Genomic DNA, 15,945 nt, shown 5'->3' with positions numbered 1-15,945 from the left:
AAAGGAGCAAAATAAATGTTGAAATAATAATGGTAGAGAAGTTTCCAAATTTAATGGCCAACAACAGATCACAGAACCAAGAATTTCATAGACCACCAACAAAGATAAATACCAAAAAATCTACGCCTAAGCATATCATATTCAAACTTCAGAAAGATTACATAAACCTTAACATCTTTGTATCTACCAAAAGATCATCAATATAGGTGAGGAAAAACTGATAAAACTGCAGTGAGAAATAGACAAATCTGCTACTATAGATGGAGATGTCAACAACCCTCATACATTAATTGATAAACAAGCAGAATTTTAGTAAATATAAGTTTGATTTGAAAATCACTTCCAATCAACTGTCTTAATTGGTATTATAGAATCCTCGACTCAACAAAAGCAAAATACACATTCCTCTCAAGCAAACATGGCACCAAGATAGAGCACATTCTGGGAAATAAAACACATCTTAGCAAATTAAAAGTATAGGAATCATACAAAGTGTGTTCACACACCTCAATGGAATTAAAGCAGAAATCAACAACATCAAAATAATTGGAAAATTCCAAAATATTTGAATATTTAAATAATATAAGTCTAAATAGTGTATTGGTTGAGGAAAAAAATTTCTAAAGAGGCTAAAAATAATTTGAACAAAATGAAAATTAAACTAATCAAAATTTTGGAGATGCAGCAAAAGCACTGATTAGACAGAAATTTATAGCATTATATGGTTATATTAGAAAAGAAGAAAAATTTAAAACCAATAATCTAAATATCCATCTTAGAAATCCAGAGAAAAAAGAGTAATTTAAGCCTAAAGTAAGTAGAATAAAATAAATAATAAAAATAATAAAAATTAGAGCAGAAATCAGTGAGATTGAAAGGAGGAAAACAAAAGAGAAAATCAATGAAGTCAAAAACTGATTCTTTTATACAGCAGTAACTTTGATAAACCTCAAGTTGGCTAACTCAGAAAAAGAGAGAAGACTGAAATTACCATTATCAGGTATGAAATAGGGGTAAACACTCCTGATCCCATGGACTTTAAAAGAATAATAAGGGACTACTATGAACAACTCTATGCCCACAGATTTGAAAACATAGATTAAATGAATGAACTACTTGAAAAACATTAAGTAACAAAACATGGAAAAAATAGATAATCTGAATAGCCCTGTATCTGTTAAAGAAATTAAATCAATAGTTAATAACCATGTATAAAAAATAAAGAACTAGGCCCAGATGGTTTCACTGATGAATTGCACCAAACATCTAAGAAAGAAATGACACCAATGAATTCCCAACAATCTTTTCTAGAAAATAGTTTCAGAGGAACAGTTCCTAAATCATCCTGTGGGACTGCTTTACCCAAATACCAGATGCAGATAAAAACATAACAAGAAAGGGAAAGTGCAGAAAACTATCTCTCATGAACATAGATGCAAGCCCCCCTCCCCCATATATTAGCAAACTGAGTACAATTAATGTATAAAAAGTATTATACCCCATGACCAAATGAAATTTATTCTAGAGATGCAAGGATGTTTCAGTATTTGAAATCAATTAATATAATCCACCATATATACAGATTAACGAAGAAAAATCACATGATTCTATTAACTGATACAGGAAAATCACTTGACATAATTCAACACCCATTCATGATGAAGAAAAAGATCTCTTATAAAACTAGATAGAAGGAAACTTCCTCAACTTGATTCAGAGCATATACAAAACACCTAGATCTGGTATCATACTAAATGATGAAAGACTGAGTAGTTTCCCTCTAAAATTGGGTACAAGTCAAGGAAGTCCTCTCTTACTGCCTTTATGTGATACAGTGTGGAAGTTCTAGCCAGTGCAATAAGACATCAAAAAGAAAGAAAATTTATACAGATTAGGAAAGAAGAAATGAAACTGCCTTTGCAGATTTTTGTAGAAACTCCCAAAGAACTGACAGAACTGACAGAAACAACAACAACAAAAAACACACAAAAAAACTACTGGAACTAATTAAGTGAGTATAACAAAGTTGCAGCATAGAGGTTAATAGACAAAGTTAAATTGCCTTCCTAAATACCAGCATTGATAAACTAGAATTTAAAATTAAAAACATAATACATTTAAAATTGCATCCCCCAAAATGAAATACTAACAAAGTACTAACAAGATCTATATGCAGAAAACTACACAACTCTGATGAAACAAATCAAAAAAGACCTATATAAATGGAAGGATATTCCATGTTCATGGATTTGAAGACTGAATATTGCTAAGATGCCATTGTGTGACACAAATAGCATCTCCTACCTCATTGATGATTGACTTTGCCTTGCCCTCCTTCTCAGACATTCCCTCCTATAACACCCAGGAAGGACACTGAGTTTTGGCTGCTATAACCTTGAGCACAGCCAGTCTTGAGCACATCCTGTTTTGAGAAAAGAATACATGCTAAAATGTTTTCCCTCTACTTGCACACAAGTCCCTGGCACTTAGCCAATATTCTTCCTCAGCTATATATAATCTGAAGAGCAGCCGCCATAGGCATGGACAGATTCAAGTGAACTTCTTGCCAGTCTCACTATTATTCCATATAATCTTGTGAGGTAGCTGCAGTTCCTGTAAGTAAGTTCCCCTAATAAATGCTTTCGACTGATCACTCTAACGTTTAGTGTCTCTTTCTTCAGAATCGCATTGTAGGATGCATTGGGTTTTCCATTGGGTTTCCTCTATTTCTTCTATTTCCATCTGGTTTTCCTCTATTTCTTCTTTTGGGGTGAATGGATGCAACAGTCATTTCTTCCCAATGTGAACTATTGTCACAATGCAATCCCAATCAAAATCCCAGGAATCATTTTGTAGATATCAAGAAACTGTTTCTAAAGTTTATATGGAAAGGAAACTGATCCAGAACAACCAACACAATCCTGAAGAATAAGCACAAATTACTGGATTGCAAGACTTCCTACAAAGCTAGAGTAATCAAGACAGCACACACTGATGAAAGAATAGACACATAGATCAATGGAATAGAATAGAAAGGTCAGAGATAGACCCACACAAATATGGTCAATTAATCTTAAATAAAAAAAGAAGAGGCACAGAGGGAGCAGCAGCCTGGGGCGTGCAAGGCAGCTGCCATGGGCCCAGGATGGCGAAGGCAACCACAGCGCTCCAATGTGAGTCCGCCCTTCCCGCTGCCTCCCATCTGCTGGCTGGAGTGGGTAGCTGGTGCAAGCAGTGGCACAGATGGTCCCCCAGAGGCACAGCGACCGCTATGCAGACTGGGGTGGGCCCATGCGACCCTTTATTTCATGGTTGTGGGTTGGGGCGGGAGTGCCCTGGCAGCACCCATCTTGTCTCATTTTGAGTGAAAATCCAGAGAAAGACATTTTTCAGCTGAGCTATTGACAACGCAACCACAGGAGTTAATGACCTTCAAAGATGTAGTTGTATACGTCACCCATGAAGAGTGGGCATTGCTAGACACATCCCAGAGAAAGCTGTTCAGAGAAGTGGTGCTGGAGAATATCAATCATCTCACCTCAGTAGGTATCTTCCTACAAACTGGATATCATTTTGCATATCAGATGGGCTTTCCCAGTTGGCACAAGGAAACAAAGTCTAGACAGAAGGAATGGGATTTCTCCAAACCCAGAGTCCAGGCAGGAAAACTGACTGTAAAAAGCAGGAAATAGACATTCATGCACCTTACCTGCAGGGAAGACAAGTCTAACATCATGTTATTACAGATATCCCACACTCAAAACAATTTCTTTCAATGTAATTACTTGCAAGAAGATTCCACACTTAGATCCACAGTGACTCCACATGCATTGATACCCATGAGAAAGAAACCAAATTTAAGCACACCAGTTGACAAGGTCCTCAGTGACTGGTCATCTTTTCAGCACAATAAAACTCAAACTGGAGATAAACCATATGAATGACTTCTATGTGGGAAAACTTTCTTTAGACTTTTTCAAGTACACAACATAAGGAGACGCACACTGGAGAGAAATCCTATGAATGTCATCTATGTGGGAAAGCCTTCAGTCAATATTCTGGTCTTAGACAACAAGATAGAGCTCACACTATTGAGAAAACCCATAAATGCGAACTGTGTGGAAAAGCCTTCGGTCAAAATTTTGAACTTAGATGACATGAAAGAACTCACACTGAGAGAAACCTCATGAATGCCATCTATGTGAAAAAGCCTTCAGTCAAAATTTTGATCTCAGATGACATGAAAGAACTCACACTGGAGAGACACCTCATGTTTGTCATCTGTGTGGGAAAACCTTCAGCCATTATTCTTGTCTAAGAGAACAGGGGAAAACTCACACTGAAGAGAAATCTCTATGTGGTAAAACCTATTCGCAATGTTATCATCTTAGAGTACATTGGAGAATACACACTGCTGAGAAACTCTACGACTGCCATACATGTCAGAAAGTCTTCATCTATTGTTCTAAATTCATATAACATGAGAGAACTCACACTGGAGAGAAACCATATGAATGCCATACCTGTGGGAAAGCCTGCACTTATTGTTCTGTCCTAAGAAAACATGAGAAAACTCACAGTGGAGAGAAACCCTATGAATACCAAACCTGTGGGAAAACCTTTAGTGAATATTCTTATCTTAGAAAGCAAGAGAGAACACACACTGGAGAGAAACCCTATGCATGCCATACCTGTGGGAAAGCCTTTACTTATTTTTCTAACTGAAGAGAACATGAGAGAACCCACAGTCAAGAGAAATCATATGAATGTCAAACATGTGGGAAAACTTTCACTCTATATTCTTATCCTAGAAAGCATGAGAGAACACACACTACAGAAAAATCATTTGTAAGCCATACCTGTGGGGAAGCCTTCAATGATTCTTCATATCTTAGACAACATAAGAGAACACACAGGGGAAAGAAGCCATAAGAATGTATTCTATATAGGAAAGCCTTAATTTTTATATACTTAGACAACATGAAATTATCCAAACTTGAGAGAAACCCTATCAGTGTCATCACTGTGGGAAAGCTTTCAGTCCATATTTTGACCTTAGATTATATGAGAGGACTCATACTACACATACTTTGAATATTGAAGAGGTTTCTGACATAGCTTTAACCTTTAAACACACCAGAGAACTCACATACTTCAGAAATACTGTTTGTAATCTATGTGTTACTACCTTTAGTTATCCATAGTATTTCAGTTAATATAAGGAAATTCATACAGGAGAGAATTTTTATGGATGTCATCTATGTAGAAAACTCTTAATAGCTAGCCTGATACATGAGAGAACTCATAATATAAATCTAATGGAAGTGGAGAATCCTCATCTACCACTCTAACTGATAAGCAAGCCAGAGGAATTAATTTGAGGAATTCTATGTAGTCAATGAAGGAGTCCCTTTATTTGTAATTTACCCCTGAAGTAAAATAAGTGTTCTCCATGGGAATGGAACACTAGGTCTGTAGTTACTGTGCACTACTATCATTCAGTGAAAAACAAGCTTAATGTGCTAAAAATACTCAATTTAGGAATACCATGAAAACATGAAATAAGATGGGAAAATCATGAAAACATGAAGCAAAAGGGAAAAGTATTTATTAGGAGGATGGTACCCCTTCAGAGAGATCCAGAAATTTCATGATGTTGATTGTAGTTAATGTGAACTCAGGGGAAAGCATTTGTTCAGAAATTTAGGAAGATGTGGTCATGACTTATTGAGTATCTGTGAGGGATCTTGTTTGAGGGGATTGGGCAAACTAGTCGATATTTGGTGGCTGGGTTATGAAGATCAGTGGTGGAAACACTATTGGTATGGGGACAGAATGTGAAGCCTATGATTTTGGAATCCTCTAGGGTAAATGAATATACTTCTGTGGTTGCCTCTAATGGATCAGTAATGGGCATTTTCTAGGTCTGTGATTAAGTATCTGAAGGGCAGGAACATATATGTTTGCTTTGTTTTTGATCTTAGAGGGAACAGAACTTCATCTCAGTAACAGTATTTATCAGTGGGTAAGAGGGTCCTACATGCAGTACTTGACTGAGTCAAGCAGAGGTACAGATAATTCCCATTTTCCCCTCACTAATGGCCCATTAGGAGTACCACTCAGAATGTGCTGAAATAATCATCTTAATAATCAGAGAGGTAGTAGATCCAAAAATGTACAGGGCCCATAGTCAATGCCATTATGATGATCCCAATGTGGAAATCCAGTCCTTGACACTAATTTTTGAAAAATTATGATCTAGAGCATGCATATATGAAAACTTTTCAGCTAGCTTCATAATTTTAAAGATTGCTGAATTCTTTCTTACTAAAATGGGGACACTAGAAATATTTCTGTTCTCATCACTACGCCTTATGTTTTATGGAATATTGAAAAACTGACTGCTTTCCCTAAATACAGAGCAAGAAAAGGTTGTCTTTTCTCATAACTTCCATTATTTATAGACATAGTGGTGGGATTATGTAGTATAATAAGTGAGAATGGAAAGAAAATGCAGAAAACTTGGGAAAAATGAAACTTTTTGCTTGCAGTTGACATGTTTTGTTATATAGAAACTACTGTTAAATTTGCAAAAGAAAACTACAGACCATTTTTAATTTTAGGAATGCTGCAGAGTCTGAAGTAAAAATAAAACCCAATTTTTATATGTTAGAAATTTATTAGGAGAGTTAATCTATGTTCTTGGGTCCAAAATTTCATTTCATCACAATTTGCATGTCCTGTTTGATGGTGTTTCCACCTACAGTGACACTGTCCTGGGATATTCAGCAATTTTATGGCTGTCACAGAGATTAAGTCCATTATCCTCATGTACCAGGATGTGATCATTATCAGCCTCACCCACCAGGATCTCCAGCCTCATAGGTTGTGAAAAGCAGTGTAGTGTATCCCTCATTGCCTATGTCACTCCAAAGAAATCCATCCTAATAAGACCTTTGCCATATTCATAAACATGAGCAACATATATGGTGTCTTTCCACACCACCAGTTGTTTACAGTTTCCTTTGCTACAATAGGGAATATTTGATTCTCCATTGCATTCTGTCTATGAATCTAACTAGACTGCTAAGCCATTGGTGATCACTTCCACCATGAGGCAGTAATCATGTACATGGGGGTTGTGATGATTGGGTTTATGTGTCAGCTTGGCCAGGTGATGGTGTGATGGTGCCCAGGTGTATGGTCAAGTGAGCACTGGCTGTTACCGCAAGGACATTTGTGGCTGGTTAATAAACCAGAAGGCTGATTTATGAAATCAGCCAGTTGATTACATCTGTGACTGAGTACTTCAATGAAGGGTGTGTCTTCTGCAATAAGAGGATTCAGTCAGCTGGATTTAATCCAATCCGTTAAAGACTTTTAAGGGAGAAGAGGGAGAGCATTCACGTCTTCTTTGGCTCCTGGGAAGTTCATTGAACACCTTCATCAGAGTTGTCAGTTCACTGCCTACCCTTCAGAATTTGGAATCATGCCTCCTGCCTTATGGAATTTGGGCTTGTGCACCCCCACAGTTGTGTGAGTCACTTAAATAAAATCTGAAAAAAAAAAGAAAAGAAAAGAAAAGAAAAGGCAATTCGGTGGAAAAAGAATAGTCTATTCAGCAAATGGTGCTGGAAAATTTGGATTTTCATATGCAAAATATTGAACCTATACACAGACCTTACACCTTTGACAAAAATTAACTCAAAATGGATGATGGATCTAATGTAAAACACAAAACTCTAAAATACTAAAAGAAAATATGAGAAAATCTGACTGTCCATGGGTTTGATGATATGTTTTAGATATAATCTCCAAAGAATGATCTATGAGAGGAAAAACTGAGAAGCTGTACTCTATTAAATAAAAACATCTACTATGCAAAAGATGTTTTTTTAAGAGAATGAAAAGATAAGACATTTGATCTCTGGGGTATTCCTTGCCAAAACCCATAACCTCAGTCTACTCATGAGAAAAACATCAGACAATTCCAACAGAGGGCCATCCTATGAAATACTTGGCCAGTGCTTCTCAAAGCCATCAAGGTCATCAAAAACAAGCAATATTTGATAAACTGTCACAACTATGAGGGGCCTATGGAGACATGAAAATTAAATGTATTGTGATATTTTGGATGGGATCATAGAGCAAAAAAAAAGGACATTAGTTTAAAAAGAAGGGAAATCTGAATATGCAGTGAAATTTAGTTAATAACAATGCTTGTATATTGGTTCATTACTTGAGGAAAATTACCATACTAATATCAGATGTTAATAACAGGGGAAGCTGGGTATGGGTTATTTGGTAATTCTCTGTAGTATCTTCTCAATCTTTATGTAAATCTAAAATTGTTTTTAAAAATAAAGTATTTTTTAATCATTTTTTAAAAAGTAAGAGATACACACAAAAAATAAATAAATTTTAAAAAGTGAAGTTAGAGACTAAAGGCAGAATTCAGTCTCTATCTTCCTGAGTAGCTCAGCTGTAGGCCCCCACTCAGCCCAACAGTTCACCAACACCAATCCTTATAATTTAACTCAAATGACCAGGATCATAACATTTAGATATTCCATTCAGATAGCCTATGTTGAAAATACTTATTTCAGTTCCCTCCAAAGAACTCCTCAAGTTTGCACAGTTCCATCAGAGTATGTCTCCAGTGAAGCGAAATGCTCAGGAGAGCTCACTGTCTGGCCATCCGTATCGCTGTCCTCTACAGTGCTAAAAACTCAGGAAGTTGATGTTCCATGCTTGCACAAACATACATCCCGAGGTTTTTGTGTACATGTTTTGTTAAGCTCTCATTTGGTATAATGTACAAAATGCCACTGGAGCAGTGATTAAGGGGATGTCACAGCTCATTCACTGGTTATCTGGCATGAAGCAAAGCGATTTCCTTTTAGACACTTACATTGGTCAACACTGTCAGCTCAAGGGGAAACAGCCCAACTGACCTCCTTGGAAAACCCCCTGTGGGAGTGTTCTGGGCTGCTCTGCGCTATCACCTGCCTTGCTCCTGACACATTGTATTTGGTGCCCCGAGATCAATAGACCCATTAAACAAGGTGCTTGTTGGAAGTACAGTAACCATGTTGTTGCTTCCATGTCTGCTACATGCACTCAACAGGAGTCAGGAGGTTAAATGGAAGTGGAGACCAAGGCTGACAGAACTGATAGCCGCCAGGTCTGGAACCCCAGGCAATGAAAGCAGGCGGATGGGGTTTTTTAAACAGGCTTAAATATCTGTCTCCCAGTGCTGTTCCCAACCCATCTATGTCTGTGTCCAAACAGTTCTTTATGGTGCAGGTCTGACTTACATACCCAGGGGATGGAGAAACTGAGTGGTTAAAGCATGTTTTAAAAAGTGATGTCATCTGGATCTCTAATGCAACTAATTAAAAACAACTTGACGGTTGCTATTTTGAAAAATTTCGCACCATGCACCGCAGCAAGAAGAACTCCTGTAACATTTGCTGTCAAATTTTAACACATTTCCATTGAAGCAAAATAATGTGGCCTGAGACCCTCTCCAGACTCCAGGCACAGCAGGATTTGCTCTCCCCAGTCAGATGCCTCCCTCCCTAAAGAAACTCAGCCTGTGAGCACCTCCTTGGGGTGCTCTTTCCTATTCTTGACAGGTTTACTCTCTACCCTGCCTGTAATAAGCTTGAATAGCACTTGTTCACTCTAGGATTAGACCATGACACATTTTTTTTTGTGGGATTATGTGATTAACAAGTATCTTCAACAGTAATCACTGAGCTCCTTGAAAGCAGGGACCATGGCATTTTGGGTTATCATTATATCCTTAGTCCAATGCAGTGCCTGGTACTTTCTAGGTATTTGATAAATATTTGAATAAATTGATGCATACACAAATCCAGGTTGAATTGATAATGGCACTTTGGCAAAAGCACAGCCGGTGTGTGTGTGTGTGTGTAAAGTATATGCTTACTTATTGTCTCTACCACTAGCCTCTGAGATTTCTCAGTTCAGGAACCATGTCTTGTGTTTGTATTAAGCTCTGCATACAATGCCCAGCAGAAAGAAATATTTGATAGGCACCAGTAAGAAAATGAATGACTCTCTACCAATGACTAAGGCTGGTGAGACATTAAATCCTTCTCAATCTCTGTTTATGTGCAATGCAAATAACATCCTCTAATTCCTTCTCATGGAAAGTTACCCCCACACATTTATCTTCCCTGAGATGGTTATTCAAACACAGGTGGGAGTGACACCTGAAACTCAGAGCTAGAACTTGGCAGATACGAATGTCATTATTAGCACATATAGCAACTGTTAAAAAAGCTGAAAAAGAAACCAGACTTCAACTAGAGATATGAATGAAGCAGATGTGGTTAGGACCAGGGCAAATTGGCCCAAAGGGTAAAGGACAATACTGACTGCATTTTAAAACTTCAAATTCCATGTGAGACCAATGGAAGAGATGTTTAGTTAGTGCAAGATCTATATTTCCTAAACAATTTAATTCGCACAGTTCATTCAAATACCATAAATACATGGAACTTTTAACAGGAAGTGAGACCTGGTAGGTTTGCATAGGTTAGTGTGAAATAGTGACACATACCAAGGTAATCTGGACAGAGAATAAAAATATATATGCAAGGCATCCCTGAGGAGCTGGGGGGAAATGCAGAAGTGTTGGGCTTCCTCACCAGGATTGTTGCTGATGTTCTCACAAATATTGAGGACTGGTGGTTTGATGTGCCGGGTCCTCTATCACAGGGTTTGCCTTTATGACGCTCATCACGGCAAAGGAGAGGCTAAACCTGCTTATAATTGTGCCTAAGAGTCTCCCTCTGAGTACCAATTTGTTGCTCAGATGTGGCCCTCTCTCTAGCTAAGCCAACACTGCCCTCCTCCCTATGTGGGATCTTACTCCCAGGAGTGTAAATCTCCCTGGCAATGTGGGATACGACTCCTGGGGATGAATCTGGACCCGACATCACGGGATTGAGAACATCTTCTTGACCAAAAGGGATATGCGAAATGAAATGAAATAAAGTTTCAGTGGCTGAGAGATTCCAAATGGAGTTGAGAGGTCACTCTGGTGGACATTCTTACGCATCATATAGATAACATTTTTTAGGTTTTAATGCACTGGAATAGCTAGAAGAAATACCTGAAACTATCAAACTGCAACCCAATAGCCTTGACTCTTGAAGATGATTGTATAGCAATGTAGCTTACAAGAGGGGACAGTGTGATTGTGAAAGCCTTGTGGATCACACTCCCTTTATCCAGTGTATGGATGGATGAGTAGAAAAATGGGGACAAAAAACTAAATGAAAAATACGGTGTGTGTGGGGGTGTTTTGGGTATTCTTTACTTCCATTTTTTATTCTTATTTTTACTTTTTCTGGTACAAGGAAAATGTTCAAAAAATAGATTGGGGTGATGAATGCACAACTATATGATGGTACTGTGAACAATCGATTGTACACTTTGGATGACTGTATGGTATGTGAATACATTGCAATAAAATTGAATAAAAAACATTAAATGCAAAAAAAAAAAAAAAACAGGTGGGAAGGAGTACATCCTTATCTTCCCTTGCTTTTCAATTAGATATATTTTCTCTTGATTTTAAAAGAGAAGGCTCACTTCTTGTATGAAGATCTCTCTTTCTGATCTGTGAACCAGGGTGAGAAGGTTCACTCCCTCGACAATCATCTTGAAAGGACCCTTGGCTGGTCTGAAGATTCAAATTCTAGCCCCAGCTCTTTCTCACTCAGGACGGAGCGAATGAGGTCAGTTCACATCTTTGAGTCAAATATTTCATCATTTGTATAGTATGGTATGGGCCCTATTCTAACAGGACAGTTCCAGGGATAATGCACATAGTTCCGCAGCCTCTGACTGGAGTGTTTCCAGGAGATCATGTTACTTCACTAGACTAGGTGTTTCACATCTTGTTAAACGACTGTAAAGTGAAACCCTTCTCCATGAATGTTTAATGAACTTTAGGGAATGCCAGACGCAGATGATTCATTTGTTAAACGTTGCAATTTGCTAAGAATTTCAAGCAGTTAACCTGGGCTTCAAGATAAAACAAAGACAGATTTGCCTGAAATGGTAAACAAGTAGGAAATGTTCCCTCCCAAGGATGAAGGGGTAACTGGATGACCTGTCATCCTCCATGTAGTGGAAATAAATGCTTTCCATGAGAAGTTGGGTGGTGGAACTCCTTTCCCGGGCCTGCAGCCTTTCTAAAGGTCATATTTTGCAATTTGAACATGGCCTCTGCACTTTCTCAGCATTCTTGACATTTTTGGGGAGGACAATTATTTCTTGTGGGGGGCAGTCTTGTGCATTGCAGTGAAAAAATTATATAGAGAAAGCCATGGGGAACCCAAAGAATCAAAAAAAAAAAAAAAAAAAAAAAAATCCATGCCCTACTTCCTCTTTGAACTCTCTCTTGAGTTTCCTCTTTATGTTTTGAAATTTGAAATCCCCACCAAGGCAGCTGACCCAGATAGCCAGTCAAAACCCAAGTTTATTACATTGACCCAATACGAAATAAAGCCCATCTGCCCTCACCAGCCCCAATAGGCCAGACAAACCCTCAGGCAATCAATGAATCAAGTAAACTTCCTTTATTATGTCTATAAAAATCTTTTGTCATTCTTAAAACCCCAAAGCTTCTTCCATTCTTGTGAGTGATCTGGCTTCTAGTGCTGCAGCAAGTTTGGTGTCCTGAATAAAATGCTATAGTCTGCAAATGTGACTTCGATTTGACTTTTGACTGTAGGATGTTTACCAGCCTCCCTGGCCTCTACACACTAGATGCCAACTAGCTCCCCTCCTCCAAGTTTAAACAGCATCTCCAGACATTGCCAAATATCCCCTGGCGGGGGGGGCAATCACCCCCAGTTGAGAACCACTTAGTTATAGGGATGCATGTTTGCATCTACATTATTTACTTGTTCTCCAAGGTAACTCTCAAGTTCAGAGTCTTCTGCACATTGTGAGTATAAATTAAATAGTTGTTATTAGGATTAAATGATAGAATGCAGTTACATAATTTAGCTTTTAGCATGTGCCCAGTACATGCTATTTGCTATTACTATTATTATTTCATTTATCACTTTTGTTAATATTATTGATATTGGTATTTCCTAATAGCTCCTTCTAGAAGAAAAAACAATAGACATGTGAAGGAAAAATGTTTTCCCAAATTTTCTTCAATATATTTGCATTTTAATATCTATCCCAGAATTTCAGATTCCAGTTTTCTCTAAGCTTACTTGTGCCACTGTACTTCAAACTTCATAGATGTCTTATTTAATTTTCACTGATACATGTTAAGGATAGCACTGGGGGAAAGCCAATGTTCTTAAAATATTCAGGTCATTTTTAATGGATGACTGATATTTATTCTCTATCACCATTTTCCCCCAAAGCATACAGCATGGGAATTACAGTCACATTTTCATTTTATTCTCATAATAAAATTATAAGTAAATAGTTATTAACTCACCAAAGAGGAAATTTGACTAGAAATATGTGGACAGAGATTAAACATCACTATCAAACAAAGAAATGCAATTTCAAAATGTACCATTTCCCTTTATTAAGTTATCAAAAGAAATGCTGACAAAGTTATAACAAAACTGGTGGTAACCCCCATCGTGTTCTAGCACTGAGATTGATCTATGTCTTTGGGAATTCAACTTGTCAAATCAGAGTATGTTCATCCCGTTCTAGGACTATAAAAGGAACTCAGGCACTCCCTTGAGCCCAAGCTGGTAACACATAGAAAACTATGGTGGGCAAGCAGGTTTCTCTTCAATGCACCTGCTCTCCTCCTTCAAGTTCCTTTAAATGCCTTACTCTCATACCTACTCTCCACCTTGACACCCAAGTTTTCTTAGCTGTTAGACTGAAGAGATTTTTGAATGTATTATCCCAGCTGAACATATCACATGTCAATGACACGCTAGCCTTTATGTGCTCTCCTTATCCAAAATGGCAATGATATAAAAAGACACTCCCTTCACACTCTATCTTGGGCCCCATGAGGTATCAACCTCTTTGCCAATGTGCATAAAGCTGGGGAGGGGCAGGGACAGGAGTGGGAAAGAGAAGGGAAACAAAATCTTAAGTGTCCAAGATCTGTGGGAATCCTCACAGCTAGTGATTTCTTCCTAGCAATTCCAGTCCTAATAACTCAATCAAATGAGTGGGTGGGGAGCCCTTGAGTGAAGAGTTGATATTGGCATGGCTTATAAGAATAAACAATGAGAAGAGGCCTAAATATCCACTAAGAGGGGAATGGATGCAAAAACTGGGGAGTGTTCACTTTAGGGACCATTGTGTAATCATTGTATAATCAAGATGGCTGTATGGAGATGGTAAAGCAGGACAGAAAATGCTATGGGTCACATTCAGGTGAAAAAGTGAGATACAAAATTGTGCGTGTGCTTTCCCTGCAACCCTGAAAAAAGCACAGGGACCCCTTACTAAGGAAATAGAAGGCTTTGATCTCCATGGTTGTGCTAGGATGGTCGGATTATACTCATTAGAAATCATTAGCAAGGGCATTCTGTCTGTTTCTGAAAAGAACAATCCCAGCCTATTGCCATAAAATAAAAGTTTAATGCAACTTTGTTGGGAAGCGATTCTGATTTATGAATTCTGCATTAAACCATCTAATCACATCTGTTATGCACAGTATAATGGTGATTTTGGGGGGTAATAGTTTCTTAGAATCACAAATGATGTATAAATTCCCAGCGATTTACGCATTTGTAGGGGCTCAAATATGTCCTGGGTGATTGCCTATTATACTGAAATGCTGGGTTTGGACAAGACCTTTGTTCCTTAGACTTGTGCTGCTAAATCTAGAAGTGCAATCTCATGGGTGGTGGTGGGGGGGGCAAGGAATTGCTACCCTCAGAGTTATAGTTCATCATGTATTAAACGGTATTCTCTTGTCTTTAATTTAGTGCTTTGCAGTCTTTCTCAGAGATGATTAAAACTACTTTACAAAGAATGTATGAATCAGTGTGCATTTAACTTCAAGTTTCAGTGTAATTTTAAAGCCTGGAAATTAGGAAGTGTGGATTCTGGGACCTCATCTCTCACCTTCGATTCCTCTCGCGCCCATTTCCTTGGAGGTTCCTGAACATAGCAATGGTCCTCAGGATTCCACGGCTTTATCCCTTGTTTGTTCCAGGCTCTTCTTAGCCCTTGGACTAACTGATGACCCTTTCGTACTCTTCAAAACCCAGGTCAAGCTTGACTTTGTTATGAGGCAGCCCCAGGTCTGCTCTCTGCACCCACACCACCCCCAGCCCCACCCATGGTTTCCCCATCTCCAGCCCCTGCAGAAACTTCAATCCTCTCTGCCCCACACTTCTGGTCCTATTGTCTGTGTTTCTTAGGAGACATAAATTCCCATATGGTGGTTAACATTGTATCCTTGGTGTTGATTGAACAAAGAACTGAAGCTCTTATTGCTAACCGAGAATAATTACATTACAAATTATAATCAAGAGCTGAGATTTAACTTTTCCCTCTTCCATCTAAACACACACATATGCATGCACACAATCATGGAATTGCAAGATGATTTAAGCAAAAATTAAAAAAAAAAAAAAAACACTGCTGAAAGTAATATACAAGTCTGGTTGCAGGGTCCCCATCCATTGGCTTTCGGTGCCGAGAAGGTCTGGACCTGGGGCACTGAAGGGAGTTGTGGGAGGGGATAAGTAGACAGGCAACTTACATTTTGCAGCTGGACATGGCTCTTCGCCAGGTTCTCCGAATTTGCCATTGTGTTGGCTACTTTGAGACTGTAGCTTTTACCGTTTTGCGTCTCTTTCAGCTGCTCTTGCATTTGTTTAGTTTGTTTCCTGCAGGTTTAAATAAATGAATGTATAAATATTTATATATTTATTTGTTCTCCTTAGCAGAATA

The 15,945-nt window shown here is 38.2% G+C and overlaps 1 protein-coding gene across 1 annotated transcript in view; it reads right to left on the bottom strand.

Annotated features, from left to right (window-relative positions):
• Positions 1–15,945, bottom strand: part of NRG3 (neuregulin 3) — a 1,038,857-nt gene that overhangs the window by 18,979 nt on the left and 1,003,933 nt on the right. The window contains exon 6 of the mRNA XM_037805143.1: positions 15,755–15,881. Coding sequence (XP_037661071.1) covers positions 15,755–15,881 — 127 coding nt within the window. The remainder of the gene's footprint in view (positions 1–15,754; positions 15,882–15,945) is intronic.

The sequence above is a fragment of the Choloepus didactylus genome, chromosome 15 (genome assembly GCF_015220235.1).
Source record: "Choloepus didactylus isolate mChoDid1 chromosome 15, mChoDid1.pri, whole genome shotgun sequence".
In the NCBI taxonomy this organism is placed as follows: domain Eukaryota; kingdom Metazoa; phylum Chordata; class Mammalia; order Pilosa; family Megalonychidae; genus Choloepus; species Choloepus didactylus.
Note: the sequence above shows the minus strand (reverse complement) of the source record. Positions and strands in the feature narration are given on the sequence as shown.